The sequence below is a fragment of the Pundamilia nyererei genome, unplaced genomic scaffold (assembly GCF_000239375.1).
Source record: "Pundamilia nyererei isolate P.nyererei 1_Seehausen unplaced genomic scaffold, PunNye1.0 scaffold00362, whole genome shotgun sequence".
NCBI lineage: Eukaryota > Metazoa > Chordata > Actinopteri > Cichliformes > Cichlidae > Pundamilia > Pundamilia nyererei.
Window position 1 is genome coordinate 305,544 of NW_005187763.1, and position 23,215 is coordinate 328,758.

General features: G+C 42.8%; 3 protein-coding genes across 3 annotated transcripts; 2 read left to right on the forward strand and 1 right to left on the reverse strand.

Annotated features, from left to right (window-relative positions):
- The first annotated feature begins 2,154 nt into the window (after positions 1-2,154).
- On the forward strand, positions 2,155-7,651 carry LOC102204667 (neuromedin-U receptor 1-like). Its single transcript, XM_005752487.1, has 4 exons — positions 2,155-2,277; positions 3,740-4,475; positions 6,341-6,574; positions 6,809-7,651. The coding sequence occupies exons 2-4, from the start codon at positions 3,779-3,781 to the stop codon at positions 7,132-7,134; spliced, it is 1,257 nt and encodes a 418-aa protein (XP_005752544.1). The 5' UTR covers positions 2,155-2,277; positions 3,740-3,778; the 3' UTR covers positions 7,135-7,651.
- Positions 7,652-11,355: 3,704 nt separating this feature from the next.
- Positions 11,356-16,425, reverse strand: cpdp (CPD photolyase). Its single transcript, XM_005752489.1, has 10 exons — positions 16,190-16,425; positions 15,632-16,008; positions 15,370-15,518; positions 14,872-15,054; positions 14,479-14,637; positions 13,680-13,878; positions 12,515-12,667; positions 12,251-12,372; positions 12,007-12,166; positions 11,356-11,915 (listed from the first exon to the last, which is right to left on the reverse strand). The coding sequence occupies exons 1-10, from the start codon at positions 16,210-16,212 to the stop codon at positions 11,767-11,769; spliced, it is 1,674 nt and encodes a 557-aa protein (XP_005752546.1). The 5' UTR covers positions 16,213-16,425; the 3' UTR covers positions 11,356-11,766.
- A 26-nt stretch (positions 16,426-16,451) lies between these two features.
- Positions 16,452-21,625, forward strand: LOC102204958 (UAP56-interacting factor). Its single transcript, XM_005752488.1, has 9 exons — positions 16,452-16,645; positions 16,812-16,949; positions 17,063-17,226; positions 19,513-19,661; positions 19,800-19,872; positions 19,987-20,042; positions 20,207-20,281; positions 20,844-20,970; positions 21,058-21,625. The coding sequence occupies exons 1-9, from the start codon at positions 16,573-16,575 to the stop codon at positions 21,157-21,159; spliced, it is 957 nt and encodes a 318-aa protein (XP_005752545.1). The 5' UTR covers positions 16,452-16,572; the 3' UTR covers positions 21,160-21,625.
- The last annotated feature ends 1,590 nt before the right edge of the window (positions 21,626-23,215 follow it).

Sequence of the window (23,215 nt, forward strand, 5' to 3'; positions counted from 1 at the left end):
TACCTGAAACACATTGTCTCATAATTACCAAGACAACGTGATTCGTATTACAGTCCAACACAAATCCCTATCCCAATGAGGACACATATGATATTTGTCTTAGTATTTGGGTATGAACACAAAGCCGACAACACAAAGCAAAGATGAAAACCAGCACAAAGAGACTATAACGTTGCTGTCACAGTGATTCTACTTTAGAAATATGAACAGGTAGAAACAGAGGATGCAGTCTGACTGCTCATCCGTTTGTTACCTGTTGAAATTCAGGTTCTGGCTGTTTGGTTGGGGTCTGCATTCAATCAGCTTTATCATCACTCTGGGCTCTTTGCCTGCTTAGCATTAGCATGCTGTCTGTGCAGATGCTTGCAAAGAGCAAGACGTTGTTGTAGTTGTAGGCGTTTCTGTCATTTCTTTCCTATCTCCTGCTTACTTGGCTGATTGTTATGCAAGAAAATGTCTTCAGTCAGCTGTTGCCATTTTTTTTTATTAGTAGCTGTGATTTGAAAGCAGTAATGTTTCACAGGACTGGACAGGAGACTGATTGGAGGGTAGCAAGTTTTAATCTGGTCCTACGTGTCTTGCTAAAGAGATAGGTTGACTTCTTCACTTTCTATAAAAATCCTTGTGTGTCACTGCATGGTAAATAGTTACACCCAATATTGTTAGTGACACTAGTAGGTTATTTCAAGCTAAATGCTAACAGCTGCATAGTGCTAAAGTGCTAATATTAAGCAAGTGTGTCTTTGATTCACCCTGGCATGTGGTTAATATGTTGGATCAACACCACCACAAACAAGAGTAACCCACAGATGGGTTGTTTGTGACACTGACCCCTGGTGACAGCAAACAGTTACAACGTGTCTGTTTTAGAAGGACAGCAGAAGCATTTCGGAGTCCTAATGGGCTGAACATTGGCAGTGCGTTGGTAGACCGTGGGGTGCTGCAGACTGCTCCTGCAGAGAGCGCCTGTTGCCAGATGGAGGCAGTGCCAAAGGTATGAGGTACAACTGGAAGGTGGGCCACTCTTGCTTGTGTTTTAGGTGGTCCACCACCCAGAGTGAAATGATAAACTGCAAAAAGTTGAAACAATAAAACGTGTCCAGTGCAGCCCCTGTTTCTCGTGTTCCTGGTGAACTCCACTGTTGCTCCATTCCTTGTTCCGGCCCACTCATCAATCAATCATCATTCGACCAATGCACAGTCAAACTATGTGGGTTTTTGGACGAACACATTTGCATAGACAAATAACTATGCAAATGGACACAACTGTGGGAACATCTTACAGCTAAAATATAGCAAAAACTAACATTCTGGACCAGTTTAAATCTTAATACACTGACAGGAAAAAAGATTAGAGATTAGCAAAGTAGTTATGATTCATCGTGTGAGGGACATGAACATCAACGGCAAAGCAGTCATGCCAACACGCACGTCACAATTATCGATCACCGAGGTACATCCAAGACATTCACATTTGCCTTCTGCAGACTGTAGGTTCTTTAACATTTTTTTGGTTGTTTTTTTTTTTCAAAATTGCAAAAAGTATTTAAGAAAAAGCTGTTGCACAAATCAAAACAAAAGCTTTTTCGTCTTTTCTGATGGAAAAACCCAAAATTTCATATTTTTACAGCCTTTTTTTCTTGTTTCCAGATGTGCACCTCGCCAGTTGCTGCCGATTCTACTAATGAAAAAGAGTGTTTGTTTTATCTTTGATTTGAAATGAGTGGAAACGGGAGCACACCCACACACACACATACACCACACATACCTGTACTCAGCTCGCAGGCTTTAGGGTCAAAGCAATCTCACCTTTAATTTTCTCACTGGTGCAATATCTGTGAAAGCAATATAATGCAGGATCACAAGGCAGGTAGTGTCTGTGCAGGCTAGGTTCATGAAAGTGTGTATCACGGTGTCGAGAGTAAGATGAGAAGAAAAGATGAAAACAAGTTGAATTGGAGGAGAAAGATAAAGCATGTAGTGATGGATGGACGCGAGAAGATACTCCAGGGATAAAGAGAGATGGAGAGAGAGAGAGAGACAGAGAGAGACAGAGAGAGAGAGAGAGAGAGAGAGAGCGAGAGGCGGGCTGAACACCAGCCATCAAATACGGGAAGCCGAGCCAGTTGTGACGCACTAAGGCACCAAGGCGGTCAAGATAAAGTGTCAGAAAAAAGTCCAGGATGCAGAGAAACATGACAATCACCCATCTTCCCTCATTTCTTCAGCTCTTGCGAATCCTGTAGATAAGAAGAGTATAAAGACCACAAACTGCAGGTGAGTGTTTGTCCTTTTTGTTTGTACCTCATTTGAAGTTATCTTAACAACTCCGCTGCCTGTTACAACGATATAGAAATCCCCGTGGGGGAATCCAAACACAGCCTAAACACATCTAAACAGCCTCCCTGGCGTCTGTATTCTGCTGAACATAAATTTCTAACAGGGCAATATTGTGACAGTGCTGTTAATCGTAAAATCAATGTTTGTCGAGAGGACCAGAGAGGATATTAAACATATTAAAGATAATTAGAAAGCATGTGCTGAACATTCTTATCATATCAGGGATTCAGTGAACTGATTGGGCTGCTGCTAGTTTCTATAGATGAAAGCCAACAACTGTCTTTTCTTTATGTAGAGATACAAAACACATAGGATGCAAACATCCAATCAAAGTTATATTAATATTAAAAAGTAACTGAGCTTACTTCTTTCTTTTGTACTTGAACCTAAGCTTCTTCTTCTTTTTTAAATCAGAGGCTTGAAATTTTATCATGTCAAGGTTGGACATTACAGTAGCCAAGGACAAGGTATGCCTACATTTATTCTCCAGCAACAGCTGCCTGGGCTGAAGCCAACCTGTAATGCCATGAGACTAGTTTGGGGGGATTGTTTTTAAATTAGATGTCTTAATTATACTGAAGTCTAAAATTACATGTGATTATGCCTGAGTGAGCGACAGGCAGCTATCATCTAGCTATCTGCTTGGTGTCACCTCAGTTAATTGAAGTCGCTGACAGATAATAGGGTTCACAGTGCAGTTGTGCTGTCGAAGAGATAGTTAAAGAAAGTCTGCACTCCAACTTCAGTGAGGGAATTTCTGCTATTATTCTATTTACATCTGTTACTAATGTGCCACACTATGAACGCAGCTAATATTAGCTGATGACATGTAGTTCTTGGCCAAAACTGCAGCGCACTGACTGATACATGATATCATGAGGGCTACGTCTTATATATAAAGCTAATTGCCAAGCTTCAAACAGCAGGATCCTATAGTTCTCAAGATACAAAGGAGCAGCATCTTCAGTATCATTTCCCTGCCTCATAGATGAATGTATTATTTAACTTCAACAACCGTTAATTACGAACTGTTTGCATTTTTAATTCAGATTTTTTAAAAATCACAACACTAGTTGATCCCATCAGATGTTAAATATCAAACTTCCTACTTTCTACTTTTACAGATTCCTGACTGGCTCCATAGTGTAGCGGATAATGCGCTCACCTAACATATAAAAGATCCTTTTAGAACAGAAGGAGCTACAAATCTCTGGGAGGGTTGTGTCAGGAAGGGCATCTGGTGTAACAATATGTCAAATCAAATATGCAGATCCATCTGCTTTGTCGAACCACGTTGTGAATAAGGCTGCAGCTTAAAGAGCCTTCACCCTTTTCTGACGCATGAGTGTTTAAGGAATCCTTTAAAATTCACACTGTCTCCTTTTTCTTTTTCCATCAGGTTTATATTAGTTGAGGAACCTGCTGTCCAGTCACCACGATGCCGATACCCAACTGCACCTTCAACTCTCTTGCAGCCATTTTAACTGGTGACAGAGAACTCAGTGACTTAGGATGCCCCGATTCTGCTGTGGTGTGTGGAATGAATATCTCCTGGGTGTTGACGAACGCCACTCAAGAAGATCTGGAAGAAAAGCTTTGCTTGACTGAGGACAAGTACCTATCCAAAAATCTGGGGGAATCAAAATCCCCCATGTTTCTCCCTGTCTGTGTCACTTACCTCACCATCTTCATCGTGGGTGTCCTGGGCAATTCCCTGACCTGTTCGGTCATTTTACGCTACAGGGTGATGCAAACGCCAACCAATTACTACTTGCTGAGCCTGGCTGCGTCCGACCTGCTGGTGCTGCTTCTGGGGATGCCGTTAGAGATCTACGAGATGTGGCAGAACTACCCCTTCCTGCTCGGAGAAGGGGGATGCTATTTTAAAACCTTCCTATTTGAAACTGTCTGCTTTGCTTCCATCCTCAATGTCACTGCGCTCAGCGTGGAGCGCTACGTGGCGGTGGTGCACCCCCTCAAAGTCAAGCATTTGACCACACGTGCTCACGTTAAGAGGGTCATCCTCATGTTGTGGGGGCTGTCCATGCTGTGCGCTTTGCCAAACACCAGTCTGCATGGGATCGAAGTGCTGCCGCCACAGTTTGGTCGACAGTTTCCCCGATCTGCTATCTGCCGTATGTACAGAATTTATATTTTAGTTTTACTTTATACGGTCTGCAGATATGCTAGAAGCTCTCTGGTAATGTAAGCGTGTTCACCTGCTGATTTAAAGCAGGTATAGGGGTTACTCTTTACCACTCAGTACAGTAAGATGTCAAAAACCAATGGTTTTCATTCATAAACCAAAGTGTTGGGCTTGGTGATGGTGCTCGATAGAAAAAGCGAACCTTCCTGAGCTGCACATAGATAACTGGATGCCATCTGTAACAGTGATTAATCATTTAATCACTGTTGAAACACTTTACTCAAGTCCTGAGCAATATCAGTAAATCTTGTCTGGGATCACTACTGTAAAGTTCGTCCCAGTACACTGAATACAGTACGTGATACTACACTTTGGTAGCAGCAGTATTAACCTGGCTTGCCAGATTATGAGACCACAAATCCCTAGGGGGTTGTGTCAGGAAGGGTATCTGGCATATAACTGCTAAATCAAATATGGAGAACAACCTGCTGTTATGACCCTTTATGACTAAGAGAGCAGCTGAAAGTAGCTTTAATATTGCAAGAGGCAATCTACGTTATAGCTCTTGCAAAATTTCAGTCTGGAACAAAGTAGTGGTTTTTCTAACAGACTGTTACCAGACATTTTCATGGTTATAGTTTGGGTAAAAAAACAAAACAAAACCCAGAAACCTGACTGCGTATTGGAAATAATTTACCTGAATTTAAGGAGCAGGACCACACCTCCATACATCTGACCTCCTGAGCACTACAAGCTATTCATTCTTGTTTTCATGTCCCATCCTCCCTCCCTTTTTCAATTAATTCACTTCTCATTAAAACATGGGGATCTGCCTGACCCAGGAGCCGCCGTCAGTCCCCTCTGAGGCCTTTCCCAAACCGCACCTTCAATTTATGCTCAGACCATCTGCTATTATCTTCTAGAAACACTGTCAAACCTAAATGAGGATGTGGTCCCAGCTAGCAAATTAACAGTTAAAAGTAATGGTATACCTGGAATTGTGATCTATAATCATTTTCAAGCATGAGCTCTGGATAATATTCGGGGAATCAAGCTGAAGCATTGTATGAAGTTGCCGTTTTGAATATACAACAGACAGATAGAAGAGAATTTGCTTTAGACGTCTTCTTTCTACTTGAAATAATTTGGCCTAGAGCAAAACGAAGGTAGGACAGGTTCAGACATGTCCACGAGCAACCATTACTTTATGCTAATAGCATTTTACAGACTGCTAATCATATGACATGAACTTGTTGGCCATTTTGGATGTGATAGCCATAGTGACAATGGTGTGATCACCCAAAGTTTGCATGGAAGTGATGCACTGGCCAGCTACTCTCTGAGGTGTAGGTAATCTGCAAAAACGGTGGCACAAACTGAAAATGAAGACCATTTGCCTTCAAAGTAAAAATGATGCATTTTGAAGCATGTTGACTGCAGTGCTGAGGCTCAACCTTTAATCTAAAGGTGAACCTACTCCATTTTCATGTTTGTGTCTCAGTTTTTCAAGTTTTACTCCAGCTTCAGTAGCGGTTAACAAGCGTCTGCAAAGAAAAATGAAAAACTACAGGCAGCAGTTACAATCTGCTAGAAATCAAAGCAATCTCTCAGAGGTCTTTGATGCAGCACCGTCTTTGTCTGGATTTCACCCAGCCAGAGCAAGCAACCTCCAGGAAACACTTCCAACTAGTCGGGAAACAAATATTTTTCCCTAGCAACCAGTACTGTGTACATGATGTCGCATGAGAAACCTTGAAGACAGCTGCCAGGTTAAAGTCTGTGTTAAACATTTTTATTTGCACTGCTCAGATTTATTCTGTTTCTCTTGCTATCCTATCTTATATATATCCTCAGATCTGGTCAAACCCATCTGGATGTACAACTTAATCATCCTGATCTCCACGCTGGTCTTCTTCCTGCTCCCCATGCTGATCATTAGCGTTCTCTACCTGCTCATTGGCTTGAGGCTGCGCAGGGAGAGGGTGCTGACCACGGTGGATACTAACTGTGGCTTCGGTTCTGAAAGTATCTCCAGCTCCCACAATCAGAGGCTGAGCAAACGAAATGTGCAAGTAACCAAAATGCTATGTAGGTGTTATTTTACTATATTTTTATTCTAAATTAAATTGGCAACAACCCTAACCCTACAAAAATCAAGACCCCATAGTCAACACTTCTGAAATGTTTGTGTTTAAATTCATTATTTTAAGATTATTTACAATATTTTGCTTAACTAGTCATCTGCCATTAAAGACTTTACTGGTGTCCCAAAACAAAATTTATGTGCCCCATGAATCACACCCATTGTTCCATCTGCTCTAGGTGTGCTGGTGGTTGTCTTTGGCCTGTGTTGGGCTCCCTTCCACATCGATCGCTTGATGTGGAGCTACATCAACATATCATACGAGCAGCACCGCAGGATCTTCGAGCATGTCCACGTCATCTCTGGAGTTCTCTTCTACCTGAGCTCCGCCGTCAACCCCATCCTCTACAACCTCATGTCCACCAGGTTCAGAGAAATGTTTAGCCACATTACCTGCTACTCTAACAGCTGGAGAGAACACTCGAGGAGCTTCCAGATGACTCCACGCAGCACCCTGCGTGAAAAAACATCCCAAAGTAACAAAACGACTTCTGGAGCCTTTTGAGCCTTTAGGAGACAAAGGAAGTAAAGGAAAAACTGAATAAACAAGAGTTCTGCACCAAGCACCACTAACATTATGGAAAACGATGTTCCTGCATTCATATAGATCTCGAACACAACCAGAATCTGTGTCTTAGCAGCTGATCTGACTCACAATAAACACAATTCACAGGCTATTGCCCAAAAAACTACAAATATTACACTAAAATCTGACAAATACTGTAGGGGGAGCAGCAGGTCTTGTGAACTGTGGATGGACAGAAACAGACGGTCCTTCAGCCGGATGAGCTAAAAGATGGTTCCTGAGGCTCCTCACCTTAAGAGAAAACAAGCATATTTCCCTCCTGCATGCTTTTACTCTATAATCATTTTTATCAACAAGTCCCAGAGTGTAAAAAGAACAATGACTGAAATTACATTCAGAGTGAAGACCAACAAGACCGCACACTGAGGTTACTGCACTGCCACATAGATGATGCAGCAGCATTTTTATGCATTGGCAACGCATCCCATCAAATGCATCAAAAGTAAACGTTTTCTATTGGAAATGGAGGTGAATGCATTTATTACATACATACTGTGTAATGCAATGAATAATATTTCCAGGCTTGCCTACATGCTGCTCTACAGCCCATTAACACACTCCTAGCAGCAGTAACACTGAATACATTTGTCTGTGAATGAAAGCCAACGAAGTGTACATGAAACGGTTTGATATTTATAACCACTACGGACGCTAATCATGACACAAGTATTACATTATATTCTGAAAATACTAAAGAATCACTGATATTATGTAGCAGTTGCCACAGAGGTTCCACATATATTGATACGTATATTATGGACTTGTATACAATGTACATGACTAGTAACTCGACATATTGCTTAAGTTTTCACTGCAGCATAATTTGACATATGGTTACTTTTTGATGCACAATGTGTACATATGACATGTTTACAATATCTTTTTATGGTGTGCACCATTAAAACAGACCTGATTTTGAATATCAGTGCTGCTTGTAAGATGTGTCAGCAGGCCCACTCAGAAAGAAAAGATCACACCAAGTCTTGTCTTCTTTGAATTCCTATAGTGCAACCGGCCCCGGGAGGCAAAGGTCTTCTGTGTATACATCGCAGTAAAAGTGTCGGGGTGAACAATAACGAGGCATGCCGAAAGCCACGAGAACCTTCCGACAGGATGTCTCATTTCAACTTTAGGTGACGCACAGCGCGGAGGGAAAAACTCATTTGTATACATGGAGAAGATGATGATGAGGGGTAGAAGCTAGGAGGAAAGATGATGTCACCGGGTCAATAATATGGAACAAAGAATTAATGAATGATTAGATGAAGCAGGATGTGAAAGCAGACAAAGATGAGCCATCTGTTCAATACTGACAAATCGCTTTGGAATGAAACAGCGTTATCAGTGTGCCACACCAGCACAGATGAAGGGCCCTCTACCCACAGCTTCCATCAACATAACAAAATGCAGCGTTTACGCACTGGCTATGCAAATTGGCCCATTAAAAAAAGGGTACATCACAGCGTCGCCCAAATAATTACAGACACTCAAGACCGGGGTAATGATTGATTCCTGTGGGACTTTAATGTGACACTTCGAGGCAGGCAACATCATTTACCTTTGAAAGATTTTTTTTTAAATTAAGACATTAAAGGACAGATCACAGAAATTAGAAATTCAATGTGTTTCATTTTCACTCACAGAAATATGGAATCATCCTCACGATGAAAGTCATGAGGCCCAAGAATTGGAAACAATAGAAAGTTCACGCGATGCTCAGTGGGAGTTCTGGGAAGGAAGACTGGTGAGGGACACTAATCATCCGATCAAACTCAACAGACACGAAACTTTGAAAAGGTAATTTATATCCATCATCCTGACACGACAAGAGCTCCCAAAATAACAAACGGTAGTGAGTTACGAGTTTGAGCTTAGAAATCTAATTGGCTCTGCAACAACGGTAAACTTAAAGGCCACTTCTATTACAGTAGAAGATGAGGAGAGATGGAAACTTAAAGGCTACAGTGCCACTCAGTCCTCTTTTAATAGCAAAGTGATAATTGGAAATGTACTAGGACAGGAGATAATGTCAAGGCGCAGAGCAGTATCAGAGACAAGAAGGATATGGAAGTGGAGATATGATTTCCTGCCAAGAGGATGATGTGAAGTGCTTCATAATGAGATGGGGTTAAGTATATTGTGAGAATGGGGACTGACACAGATGGGCTGTCTCAAACTCAAAGGTCTCTCTTACATTAATAACAGTTGAGAAAAACGTTACTCCAAGTGTCATTGACCTGATGTGTTGAGGAGAGGCCAGAGCACAATGAAGCGACACCTTAGTACGCCAGCGCCGGGGTCAGCTCAAGGACGATTTGCATTTACTAAGCAGTAGAATGAAGCAAGATAGCTGTCAGGTTTAAGGTACTTAATCCACTTGCAAAGACTTTCCAGCAGGCTTCTATCAGTCGAACAACCGTGACTGACTGAGCCATTTGCAAACACTCCATCTGTCCAAATGACCAACACTATTCGCCCATCACTGTGTATTAATACTTGTAATCATGCTAGGATCTCTTTGGATAGCAATGCAGTTTTTTAAGGCTTATCAGCAACAATTCACCGGGTTGACTAGTTGGCTAGACCAGGGATTGACCCACCTGGTGATCATCAAGAGGGCGCATTTGCTATCCGATCTTTATGTGATGACGTATGACCTCGCTCAAATGAACACCTAGAGAAGGTTTTAGATTTAGAGCTTCAGTGGAGATCAGTAGAGACTTGGAGAATCCATGCTGAGGTGTCCATGTGGGCTGTCTGTTAATCTTATTATGAGGCTAAAAGGGCTTGTCAGCCTCGTTAGCCTTTTTTTGAGGCGATCATGTGAAAACGCTACTGAAGGTCACTAGAGCAGCACTAGCACAAAAAATGTGTGTGGTTAAATGTTTTGAAAATGTTTCCTTATAATTCTGTGATAGTCAGCAGCATATTTATATATCAAATATCAGCAGTGATAATCCTGCCAGAAGTTTAGACAAGGTCAGTCATTCAGGAGATAATTAGATACCAATGAAATTGTTTAGATCAATCAAGCCATTTACTCTAGGAAAATAACTCCCGTCTCTGCAGCTGTTAACGTGACTCACAGCCCTACTCGCTGTCATATAACCACACTATCACAAGCCACTTCATTAGGTACACTTTGCTAGTATCTGATTGGACCCCCTTTTACCTTCCGAACTTCCATAATTGTTTGCGCCATGGATTCAGCAAGACACGGGAAACATTCCTCTGAGATTCTGCTTCATGTCGACATGACAGCATCACACATTTGCTGCAGATTTGTCAGCTGTGTATCCATAATGGAAACCTGTTTCATCATATCCCCGAGTAAAACTGCTGACGCCAACGACTGTGCCTCTTTTAAATCACCATTTTTTCCCCCAATCTGATGCTCAGCGGGTCATCTTAACCATGTCTACATACCTAAAGGTGTTGAGTTACTGCCATGCGATTGGCTGATTGGATGTTTGCACTACAAGCAAGCAGCAGAACAGGCATGCCTTATAAAGTTTAGCAGTGAGAGTATATCCTTTATGACTGTAACCTGTAAAAGTCTACTTCTCAGAGCTCATTTTAATTAAATGAGGAAAAAAAGGTGAAGTATCTCTCTCCCCTGAAATGAACAGAGCACAACAAAAGAGGCCATCGCAAGGACGAGCTTTCACATGCCAATTTGTGACTTGGTGTTAAGCACGTCATTACCTATGCGGGCTGTTTTTATCCACTACTGAGGAGTGCAGTTAATTAGGCTGGATAGAATGGGTTTTGGTTCTGTTTAATTACATCTGAGCTCAATAAAAGCACATTTAGGGCTGTGATGAAACCCAGTGGCTGCAAACATGAGAATATTAACTCTTTTCATTTAGATTCACTTTGGATCATGTGAGGTTCTCTAGTCTAGAGCATTATTTTTCCATCTGTTTGCTGACAGTTTATGCTAGATGTGTTTACAAAAAAACCAAAAACAAAACACATATTGACCGGTTTGATTAGATTATGGGGAAAGCCTCTCATCAAACATAGCTGTAGGCAGCATTACTGAAAACCTTGGCTAAATGGTGAAAGAGTTGGATTCAAATTAAATTACGTCTCAGTCACTGTGGGTGGGAGTATGCTTTTGAGTAAAGAGCAGTTCAGTCTGTTAAAGAAACACGCTTTATTTCAAGTTTAAAGAAATAACAGTGAGAGTTGGAAATGATACAAGTGGACAGAAAATGACTTCAAACTTGTATTAAAAACCGAACGACGGTAGTAATGTGATTGTTTTTATGGTGCTTTTATATTGACAAAGCCCAAAGTGCTTTCTCTAAAGCTCACTTTAAAATGCCACAAACAGCCTACAGTTTTATTATGCATGAACACGTCTGAATATTTAGTAAAAGTGTCGACGCAAGCAAGAATAGAGCGAATGTTTTGAACAAAACAAGCTGTGAAGAACAGAACAAAAAACAGAAAGGCTGTAACAAGAAAAAAATGTCCCTGAGGCCAAGGTGTAGGAGATCCACGCTGTCGAGCGCTTTTAACGCATCCCTCCAAACATATCGTGCTTCAAAGACTTTTAGGACAGTACTTTCTCTCAAACTGAGCCACGTTAAACTTCCGAAGGCAGCCTTTGTAGTTCATGTAGCGGATCTTCCCGAATACGGCTCTCTCCGCCCAGCCCTGGTCGTGGATGCCGCAAATAGACCACATACAACCTACGAGACCAAAATGCAGCAGAGTGTGTGAGAGTGTGGGAGAAAACGAATGCATATTTGATCAAATAAGTCCAAATAAATCCGTTCTTACCGACAAAGCCGTTAGGGTCTTGACCATCCAGCTCGTAGCGATCGTTTAGGTACAGAGCGATGGAGAGCGCCTCCTCTGGGGAAGAAGTCCACTCCAGGATCTTTTTGGCCCAGTACATCCTCAAGAAACCGTGCATCTTCCCCTCTGTAACCATCTGGTACTAATGGTGGTGATGCAGCAGTTAGAAAAAGCACAACATGGACCGAATGTGTTCAAACATTTCATTTTAGACTGAACGTTGTACCTGAGCTGCGTTCCACAGCTTGTCATGAGTCTTTGCTTTCTCCAGCTGCTCACGCGTGTAGAGATACGGCCTCTCGTCTTTGGCATGATCTTTTAAGGTCTTCTGAGCCCACTCATACGCACCTATGAGACGCAGACGCAAATATATTTAAACAAAAACACTTGTGAAGCTGAATAACTTCTATTCAACTAAATTTGCTTGCGATTCATCCGACTGACGTCACAGCAGTCGACAGGATGCAATTTTAATGAGGTCTCCACTGACCCTCCACGCTGTCGTATTTCTTGTTGTAGAAACAGAAGTTGTCAGTCAGCTCTCGACGCACCACCAGCTCTTCGATGAAGGCCGGTACGGACTGACTTGCATTCTTCCCGTTGCGCTGAACCTGCCAAGCCACACGCTGGGCCGAAATCTGGCCTAAAAGGACCAGGAAGACAAAAAGGCAGATATGGAGAGGAGAAGCAATTAAAATGTCTTTCCCGGTTCAGAGAACGTGCGGCAATCTTTCAGAGCTAAACTGTTCTGTGATGTGGTGCCACGGTTGCTCTCTTTGAACTTGTAAAGATGTTCAGTGTCTGCGGAGCCGTGAAGGAAAGGCATTAATATTCAAAACACAGGCGTGCTGATGCCTTCTGGATGTCCGAGATAACCGGACCAATAAAAGTTGTGAGTATAACTGCTGTCTTAAGCAATGAACTCAAGGGGGAGGTCATATGGGAAGTGTGTAGGACACTTTTATCATTTAGGGACATAATTTTAAACCATCTATAAAAGCAACACTCTGAACTCACCCACATTATCAAAAGTCTCAAGGAGATCTACAAAGAAGGCAGTCAAGTTTTTCTTGAAGAGGATTACAGCAGTTATTGCGCGATGAACAGACTGAACAGAACACCAAGATGCTATTAAGGATTCTTCTCCAGATGTACTGCACTAAAGTCTTAAGCCACCTGTCATGTATTCATATTTTGCTTCCAAGTAGCCAGACTTTCTTGTTATTTTTAAAGTGGTCCTAACTCAAGGGATGAACCAGTGTTTGGTCTGCGCATAACAGACAACTTAGTAAGGAACCAACTTTAAATTGTATCTTTAGGCACTTTGCAACTAGCAGCCTGTCAGAAAACACATTTGTTCCCATTTATTTTGTTAAATCTACAAAAAATATGCCAATTCTGTCATTGTTTGACAGGCATAAAAAAAAAAAAATAGTATTTTTGCACCAGCAACATGATTCCTAAAAAGCTTTTAGCTCCAAACTAGTCATATCTTGTGCAGTGTGTCCTTAAGACATTTTGAAGAAACTGGACAAGTGCAGGACAAAAGCAGAATTGGCAGGACTAATCAACTAGAGCATATGAATAATATTAGAGAGTCATGTCCTTAAGAAAACTCTTTTTTTTAAATTCAGAGTTTTACACAGAATACTGACCAAAGCGGAGCCAGGGGGAAAGCTGGCTCAGGGCGGGAGCGTTCGGGTCGTTGCGTTGGCTGCCAAACAGTTTAAGTCGTACATCAATGAAGGACTCCAGCATGTCCATCCCTGCTTTGGTGCCCGGCTTGGCCCATTCTGGCTCTTTTACATTTCTGTCAACATCCAGGGAGGCTAGGGTTTTGTCCCAGTCTACTCCCTGTGAGGTAAAGAAGCGAGAAAGGAGAAAAGATCAGTCGCAGCTGAGAGGGATGAGTTTAAACATATACAGTGGTGCTACAGAGATCTGACAACTTCAAAAGCAAAGGAGAAAATTCTTCTTCTTTTTTATCCAGCTAGAAAAATATCAAGTGGGGGGGGTGTCAAACCGTGTGTAGCATATCAATCTCAACCCTGGAGCAAAAGCACATACCCCTGCAGCTTTAATAACTACTACAAGGGGAAAAGAGAGCTTTAACTTTTGGACAGTAAAAAAAAAAATTCCAGTTTATACCGAGTCATCAATAAATAATGTGTGGAAGTGAGGATAGAGTTGAAGGGTAAAAGTGTGTGCTTTCTGGCAGCAGCTCGACTTCCAGGCTCCCCGTCGATGAGCCTCCCTGACAGCTTACTTGCCTCGCAATTGATTTTAGAACAACAACCCCAAAGCAATGAATAATTTCATGACCTCTAGAAGATAAATTGTAATTGTTTACCAACTGATCCAAAAGTCTTTGAACTCACTATAAATTATAAATACGCCGCTTTTATTCTCAGTACATTCAACATTTATTCACTTCACCGTTTCTCGAGCGCTTACTTTGGCGGTTCTCGTAGCAGTGTGTGGGTGTGAGTCTACCAGGGGAAAATCAGTGAGGAACTCTGGTAACAGATTGGTAATTTTTCCTCTGATCGTCCGAGCGGAGTACTCCTGTTTAGGTGAAGCTACCCAGCAGGGAACAATATTGTGGGCATCAACCTATAAAAGGAAAATAGAGTGTTCAAGAAATAATGATAGGAAAAACAAAGTCAATACGCATGAAATGAGAATGAGGTCTGCTGCATCAGTTTTCATACCTATTACTTTGGAATCAGGGGAACAAATAAAGAGAGAAAACAGCCTGGGGACAGACAATAACCAGGATACAGAGCATCCTATCAGCACACACCTCCTGCAAATTGGATTTCAGAAAGTGAGGGGTTTTTTTCATACCTGTATGAAGGGAATGTCTTTGGAAAGTTTCTTTTTGACGTCCTCCAACCACTGCAGCGGCTCTCTGATAGGAGAGAAGTCTGTCACCACGGCCCCAAAGCTGTGGTCGGACACAAAGCCGGGGAGAACTTTCCCCGGAGCGCCGTGCAGCAAGTGGAACTGGACGTTTAACTGTTCACATTCCTGTTATATGGGCAGAAGAGCAAGAGTGAGGCTGGTTCACTGATGATGTACCTGCAACTACAACTAGACTCAAACAAGAGCAATTCCTCTGGTCTGGTGTAGTACTGCACAATATACGAAATATTTCTCATATAACAATAGATACAAGTTTCTATCACAAAGATCCTTTTATTAAGCTCTGTTTATAAAACAATGCATTTTAAATTGCTCCTGTAAAACAAGAAGCACTCAGAGAGCTCCCCCCCCCCCCCTGTGCAGTATTTACTTTAAAAGAATAGTATTATATTCACTATATGTTCATTTTGATGTTTGTACCTTTGCAACTTCTTCCAGCCCCTTCAGCATGAAGCTGTAATGTCTCAGAGTAGACAGCTCTGATTTGGGCACTACCAAACAGAAACAGACATGCAGAGGGAGGTTCTCCTTCACGGCGAGCCGCTGGGCATGGATCAGTGCCCAGTTATCTAAACACACAGAGGGAATGCGCACATACGTCATGAGAACAGACAGTGAGAAAATGCAAACCAAACAGAGGCTGCGCCATTGCTGCACTGCTGGCTCTGCTTTGATGGGTCACCTTGTACTCTCTGATCTCTTAACATCCAGTAGAGGACACCCTCTGAGCCCTGCTTTATCTTTTCAGTATCAGATAGAAAACGCAGGCGCTTTTTGTTGAACTTCACGTCTTTCTTCTCTGATCTCTGCTGCTGCACAAGACTCTGCAGCCAGCCCCCAACTTTCTCCTTCTTCTCCTGCTTGACGGGAGCCAGCTTCTGCTGCTTGGCACGGTGATCCTTTCCAGCCGTTGCAGAAGATGCCTTGCGTTTCGTGCCTGACATGGTGGGCTGGCAGCTGAAGAAACTGGTCAGGAAGAAGAGTGCGGGGCTGCTGGGCCTCTGATGATGGTGAGGAAGAAGCTTTAAGAAGCGCCCTGGTGCAGAAAAAGGTGATGTGCTGCAGGAAATCGAATAGAAACAGCGAAACTCAAAATTCAAGAGTTTTTGCAGATGTGAGCAAAACAGTTACAGACTGGAAAACTTTCTATGAACAAAGCGACACTGCAAACTACAAGAACTCAGTCAACGGGGAAGCTCAATTAAACGTGTTTATAGTGATTCCTTCTACGGACACATACCTCCTCCAAACACAGTGCAGCATACAGGGTGGGAAGCTTCAACTGATGCAGGCTCCGCTCGAGTGGACAACAAAACGTGAAATTAAACGAATAAACAACAGACTGAGTAGCCGTCGTGACAGCAGCAGCCAGGCGTCTGAAACCCGCGGCGTTTTCTCTTACACAACCACTTACATGAGCGCGCTGGTCCGGGTTTTGTAACGCTGTGTTTTCATTGAATTGAAATACACTTCCCACAGTGCATGTCTGTCACGTCTTCACGGGGCATGCGCGGCAGAGGCGGTTTGTGTCTGTTCTAGCGTATACAGGAAAGGAGCGGATAGCTAGCACGGCTGCTAACTACATTTCTGTGTCCACTTGGGTTGTTCGCTGTGGTTTGAAGTATGAGCATGGGGGATTTCACAGCAGACCGAGGGAAAAGGACACCTATACCGGATAAAGTCGACATGTCCTTGGGTAAGGCCCTCACACAGCTATGAGCAACGTTACTAAAATAGATTGCAAGCTAATAATACTAGCACCTAACTACTGGGAGGTCGCCAGTAGCTAGCTAGGCTAGACAGGCAGCACTTGTCAGAGGGCTCGCAGATGTTGATCACTGCTCGTGTGATGATTTTAACAGATGACATTATTCGGCTGAACAAAAAAGAGCAACAGTTAAGGAGACAGGCCAATGTGAACCGCCGACCAGTGAAGAAGAAAGGCCGCTTAATCCAAGGAAAGGGAGTTTCACAGAGGACTGCAGGACCAGCCCAGAGAGGTGTGTTCGCTTACGTTTTCTCAGTTATTATTAGCTTCATAGGTATGCTTCTCTTTTTCACCCCAGTTGAAACAAGTGTGTTTATCTAATGTCGCTATTCCAATACTTACCAGGAGGTGGCATTCCCCGAGGAGGAGGTCCCAAATTGAGAAACAGAAAGGTCCCACCAATAGTGGCTCGGAGACGGGGTCAGGGGGTCATCACGGGACTGGCGGCCAGGAGACCAGCGGCTCTGCTGAAGCGAGCCGGCACACTGAACAGATCAGCATTCAACCAGGTACTGGAGGACTGCACTGGAGGAGACATGAGCTATAGTCCATAATACTGCCCTGCCATCTTAACTGGCAAGCGCAGACCGTATTGTGGTTTTATTAAAGCGTGGGAATCACTCCAGCTTTTGAGACCTTATTAGGGGGCAAAACACTGAGAAACCAGACCTGGAACACATACAGCTTTAATGGAGCCATGCTGGAAAATGACACTACACCTTCATAAAGCAATGCTGGAATAATTCATCAACTTAAGTCCTGCTAGTATTAGTTGTAAATCATATTCAAAGTACTTCTAAAGTAGACAAAAATATATAAATCTCTTAAAATTTGGTTCCATTTATTATGTTTTCCTAAAGTCAGTATAGCTTGTTGAATGTACCAGTAGGCCCACTTTCATCACAACCAGAGGTAGCTATTTTTCCCAATCTTGTCGCCTGGCAACAGACATCAGCATCTCTTGCATGTTGTCCAGGAACGTCAAACTTTCTTCGTTAGCCGTGTCCCCTGTGGTTGTTTGACCTGTTTAAATGCTGTTCCAGAGTGTTTCTCAAGAGGGATATCGTGCTCAGGAGCTAGCACACTTTGAAAGTTCAGAAATGTTTTAGTTCATTTTAGTTATTTCACATGATCGCTGCATCGATTGGTAGAAATCATTTTGCCTGTTTTAAGGTATACAAAAGTCAGAGAAGTTCCTGCGTTAGCATCGCTTTACAATATGTACACATGCAAAATTAAATTTCTGCCAAGTACTACTACTTTCTACCACAACCTCCATGAAATCAGGATGCTGTGTGGTCCCCAGTGTGGGCCAAAAACCTAAATGTGAAGGAAACTGCCTACTTTTCACAAAGTGTCCCCGTGTGTGAGACCAGACACTTTATGTTGGAGCTCTGGGAGTGCAGACGTGAATCAAGGATATAATTTGGTTCCCGATAATGAAAATATGGAAGGTTAAAGTTAACAATCTTTCTTATATTATGCTTTTGTCAAACAGAAAGTTTACAAACAGAGCACGTATATTAAGATCAAATGGAGAAAGAAATATTCTTTTTGAGTCACAATTAATTACCAAAATCCTGGTGAAAAAATACATCCAAATCTGATCTCTTTCATAGCGAAATTCAACAAATAAACACCTCATTTGACATGCACAGACAAAGTATTGGCACCCTTCCTGATTCCCCCCCTCCCCATTTTTGTTACAGTTAAATTAGATAATCAAACACATTTTAATATTAGACAGAGATAACCTGAGTGAATACAAAATGCAGCTTTAAAATGATGATTATTTGTTACGGGAAAAAAAACTAACTGGCTCGGGTGTGGAAAAAGTAATTGGCCCTTAAACCTAATAACTGGTTGTGCCACCATTGGAAGCAAAATCTACAATCAAATGTTTGTGATCACTGGTAATGAGTCTTTCACATCGCTGTGGCTCTTTGTAGGTTTTTACGTTTTTTTATATTTAACCACATTGGAGGGTCTTTGAGCCAGAACAGCCCATTTAAGGTCGTGCCAGAGCTTCTCAGTCTGATTTCAGTCCAGATTTGAGGATGCCAGTACACTGAGAATGATTTTTCGAGCCATTCAGAGGTGGAACTTTCTGGTATCTTTCCGATCACTGTCCTGCTGCAGAACCTAAGTCAGGGGTAGGCAGCTCCAGGCCTCGAGGGCCAGTGTCCTGTAGGTTTTAGACGTGTCCTTGATTTAACACAGCTAATTTAAATGGCTAAATTACCTCCTCAACATGTCTTGAAGTTCTACAGAGGCCTGGTGATGAACTAATCATTTGATTTGGGTATGATGACCCAGGGTGATATCTAAAACCTGCAGGATACAGGCATTTGAGGCCTAGAGTTGCCCACCCCTGACCTAATTGAAAGCAGAATTCCTGGTTCCATCAGTTGCATTAAGTCATCCATGCACTAAAGTAGCAAAGCAGTCCGAGACGGTCACACTACCACCGCCATGTTTGACTGTTAGTATGATGTTCTTAATGAAATACTGTGTTAGTTTTTTAGACTAAAACCTTCCACATGATATTTTGGTCCCTGAAAGTCCATTACTTTTTCACACAGGAAGGTTTGGATAGCTTTTCCCCTTAATAAAAAACTATTTTCAGGATAGTATCGTCTTCTGAAGTGAAAAAGCAGTCCCATATTTTAGCGAACTTTTTCCACCTGATGTTACACAGAATCGCTTACTAACAACTAGTGTCTCGCTGTAAATAATTCCTCCTTTGAGTAAGTCTGCTGTACTTGAAAGTTCATGCCGTTCACGTCTTTTTTCAGAAAACAAGACAGAAAACAAGGCCCTTCTTTCAGCGCACTGAAACCCAGTACAGGAAGCCGGAGGTACAGAGGCGGCTGTACAGGCAGCCAGATCAACAGAGAGGCCCAAACGCCCCGTCAGTCAGGAGGCCTTTTCAACTGCGGCGACGGTGAGAATGTTTGCTTTTTATCACTCATTATGATTTCAGCTCTAGAGGAGGAGAGACCGATGTTATTCAGCTTTGATTCACCTACATAGTTTACACAGCTAGATTTTTTTTATTTGATTTGTGCTCTGTTAATGCCAGACCGCTGCCGCCTGTCCAGCAGACTCAGAGGGAAGCACGACAGGCCACGTTTCTTTTTCGCAGGGGACTCAAGGTATCTGAGAGGTTACGTAGTGTGTTTGTTGTCTAAATCAAACCAGCAGTGAAGCTGGTCTTCGTGGCCATGTGGACTCTTCTCATTCTGCTTGTGCTTCATGTGTTTTAACAGGTACAAGCCCAAGTGCAGAAGCCAACTCCCCGCACACCTCCAGTCAGAACACGCCAGTGAGTATACTTCTGACAACCTGCGTTGTATGTTCATATGTGAGGAAGAGGAACTCGCACTGAGGATGTGAATCATTTAGAAGGGAAAGGGCACCGTTGTTGTCCGTTTTTGGGGTCTGTGTCTGTTTGTGTAACACGAGGCACCTTTTCCATTTGTCCAACAGGTGGCGCACATCGACAGCCAGCAGTGGAATCCTGACTGTTTCAATAGACAACCCCACAGCCAGGACACAGCCTGAGTAAGTACTCAGCAGGATCTCTGCAGTACACACTGATTTTAGACCTCGCTGTGAATGAAATGAGGGTTTTCGCTTGCTGTGGAAGAACTTCAGACGATCCAAAACGCTGCAGCAAGAGTATTAATGGGGAATAGCTTCGCTCTATTGGCTCTGGTTTAATCCATGACTGAGTTTCAAATCCTTCCCTTTAGGCTTGCTCATGGTTTCCAAAAGTAGAATAGGAGGCAGAGCCTTCAGCTATCACCTCTGCTGTGGAACCAGCTCCCAGTTTGGATTTAGGAGCCAGACAGTACTTTAAGTTTAAACTTGCCTTTTTGGTAAAGCCTATAGGGCTGGATCAGGTGCCTCTGGGCGACTTTCCATGATGCACTGAGCTTTTCTCCTCAACTCCACCTCTTTTCTCTTCCTATATGTCTCTATGCCATTATTAAATGTCACCCACTCTCCTGTAGTATCTAGTTTGCACTATTTGTTTGTGTCTTTCCCCTTGCTGAAGGATGTCCTCCTGTCGACAGAAGGTAGTTCTTCCTTTTGTCTGACTGTCTTTGTGCCTTGTACTTAGGCCCCCAACAGCTTGGACCCTGCATCCCCCTGCTGCCAGTGTTGCCCCCGTGAAGATGGAAACGGTGGAGAAGAAGATACCAAAAGGAGTGCCTCTGCAGTTTGACATCAACAGTGTTGGAAAACCGGTGAGAGTGTGCTTGAGTGTCGTCTAATCCACAGATATAGGACAGTTTTCATTCCAGTGTTGTAACCTCGGACCTTTCTCCCCACAGCAAACGTCGATGACTCTGAACGAGCGATTCCGCATCCTAAAAGACCGACGCTCTGCCACAGCTCAGAGCAGTAAAGGCAGCAGATTCGTCACCGTTGGTTAGCTGACCGGAAGGAAGACACAGATGATACTCAAACGCTCCTCTGTCCTGCTCAGACTCACACGGCGAACCCCACCTCTCTGATGGAGCGGACAGTGCAGACCCCAATGCCTCGCTCTGCTAATTGGAGGGAAGGCAAAAAGCCACAGGACAAACAAGGATGATGTGCACAACTGTGAGGACTTGAGTGTGAAAGAGTTTGTTGTAAAAGAAGCCCCCAATCATTGTTCATATCATTGTCCTCAGCTGTTTGTGTTGTGGACGTTCTGTACTGGAAATGACTGAGCCCCCCCCCATTTGGTCTTGGGACATTTGACACTAATCAAAGTTGGCTTCAGAGTATTTCTTTTCAGAATGGACCTCTATGCATTTGCTAGAATGGCACGTATGTTCTCTTCACCTTTTTTGACATTTTTGAGAGTTGTTTTGTAATGTTTCTTTAAATAAATGGGTTTCTCTTTAAAGACTATTACAGCTTCTGATTGGTGGGTAGCACACTAATGCCCGACAAGACTCCCTGATATCATTGTGTTGGTGTTCTTGCTTCAGAAATTGTAGCTGTTGTTGCCATAACTACTTATATCTAACTCATATCTACAACTGACCAGTGAAGTTGAAGCCGTTGCTTAAATGCATAAGGAAGTCGGTGAGGTAGCATAAAGCAGAGAACTGGACCATCATATGACACATATGAGTTCAAGTCCTGATTTATTTAACTCTTTCGCCAACATGATGCTGGTGGAGGTCATTAGTGAACCTGCTCACATTTGGACAGGTTTGGGAACTATTACAGTGCAGTTCCCAATTTTATTTGTATACTGCAAATACTTCAAGATGGTACAATAGCAGCAGAAACCCTAACAACCAGGTGAGTAAGTACATGTTGACAGGAAGGAAGGAAGAATTCACTTTTACCAGAAAGGAAACCTCCGGCAGAACCAGGCTCGTGAAGCTGCAGCCATCTGCCGTGTCCAGTTGGTGGATGAGTGGGAAGAAAAGACCTCAGACCTTTACCACTCACATTCTAACTTTGGGTTAAGGTATTTTGTCAAGTTGTGCATGTGACAGGTTTTTGCTTTGTTTTTATTTCTTTGGTGAACATGCACGCCCACTGAAAGGACTTGAAAAACATTGGTAATGGACTTTTTACTATAATAATTCTAGTTTAATATTTGTGTTAATTTTCAAGGATTTTTTTTTTTTTAGCAGTTTGGTTTGAAAAAACTATAACCAACCGGGATAATACACTTTTGCAACATTTACCACATTACAAAATCTTTTTAAAAGCCCCAAAAAGAACATCATTCTCTTGATGAGCTTCATGAGGTCATTGCCTGAAATGGTTTTCCAACAGTCTTACTGGAGTGCCCAGAGATGCTGAGCACTTGTTGGCTCTTTTGCCTTCACTCTGCGGTCCAGCTCATGCCAAACCATCTTGATTAGGTTTAGGTCATGTGACTGTGGAGGCCAGGCCATACGGCGCAGCACTCAGTCACTCTCCTTCTTGGTCAAATAGCCCTTACACAGCCTGGAGGTGTGTTTGGGGTCAGTGTCCTGTTGAGAAATAAATGATGGTCAAACTAAATGCAAACCGGATGAGATGGCATGTCACTGCAGGACGCTGTGGTAGCCATGCTGGTTCAGTGTGTCTTTAATTTTGAAGAAATCCCCCAACAGCAAAGCACCATCACACCTCCTCCTCCATGCTTCACGATGGGAACCGTGCATGTAGAGAATATCTATTCACCTTTTCTACATTGCACAATGACATGGTGGGTGGAACCAAAGATTTTAAACTTGGACTAATTTCCAAAGCACAGATTTCCACTGGTCCAGTGACCATTCCTTGTGTTTCTCGGCCCAAACAAATCTCTTCTCCTTGTTCCTTTTCCTTAGTAGTGGTTTCTCAGCAGCTCTTTGACCATTTGTTTTTACTCGGCCCTGAAAATCTTAGAAATATGGTATCCAACCAGATTCTTACTCTGGATGGCATTACCTTGGCCCCCAGTAACACTGTGAGGAACCTTGGAGTCATTTTTGACCAGGACATGTCCTTCAA

What these genes read in the sequence shown, in the direction of transcription:
- LOC102204667 (XM_005752487.1), top strand. Translation starts at nt 3,779, where the DNA reads ATGCCGATACCCAACTGCACCTTCAACTCTCTTGCAGCCATTTTAACT. An exon ending in TCCCCGATCTGCTATCTGCC is followed by an intron (nt 4,476 to 6,340) that starts GTATGTACAGAA and finishes ATATATCCTCAG; the next exon opens with ATCTGGTCAAACCCATCTGG. An exon ending in GCAAGTAACCAAAATGCTAT is followed by an intron (nt 6,575 to 6,808) that starts GTAGGTGTTATT and finishes CATCTGCTCTAG; the next exon opens with GTGTGCTGGTGGTTGTCTTT.
- cpdp (XM_005752489.1), bottom strand. Translation starts at nt 16,212, where the DNA reads ATGCTGCACTGTGTTTGGAGGAG. An exon ending in CTGCTACGAGAACCGCCAAA is followed by an intron (nt 13,879 to 14,478) that starts GTAAGCGCTCGA and finishes TTTACCTCACAG; the next exon opens with GGAGTAGACTGGGACAAAAC. An exon ending in AGCTGTGGAACGCAGCTCAG is followed by an intron (nt 12,167 to 12,250) that starts GTACAACGTTCA and finishes CACCACCATTAG; the next exon opens with TACCAGATGGTTACAGAGGG.
- LOC102204958 (XM_005752488.1), top strand. Translation starts at nt 16,573, where the DNA reads ATGAGCATGGGGGATTTCACAGCAGACCGAGGGAAAAGGACACCTATA. An exon ending in TGCAGGACCAGCCCAGAGAG is followed by an intron (nt 16,950 to 17,062) that starts GTGTGTTCGCTT and finishes AATACTTACCAG; the next exon opens with GAGGTGGCATTCCCCGAGGA. An exon ending in ACAGCCAGGACACAGCCTGA is followed by an intron (nt 20,282 to 20,843) that starts GTAAGTACTCAG and finishes CCTTGTACTTAG; the next exon opens with GCCCCCAACAGCTTGGACCC.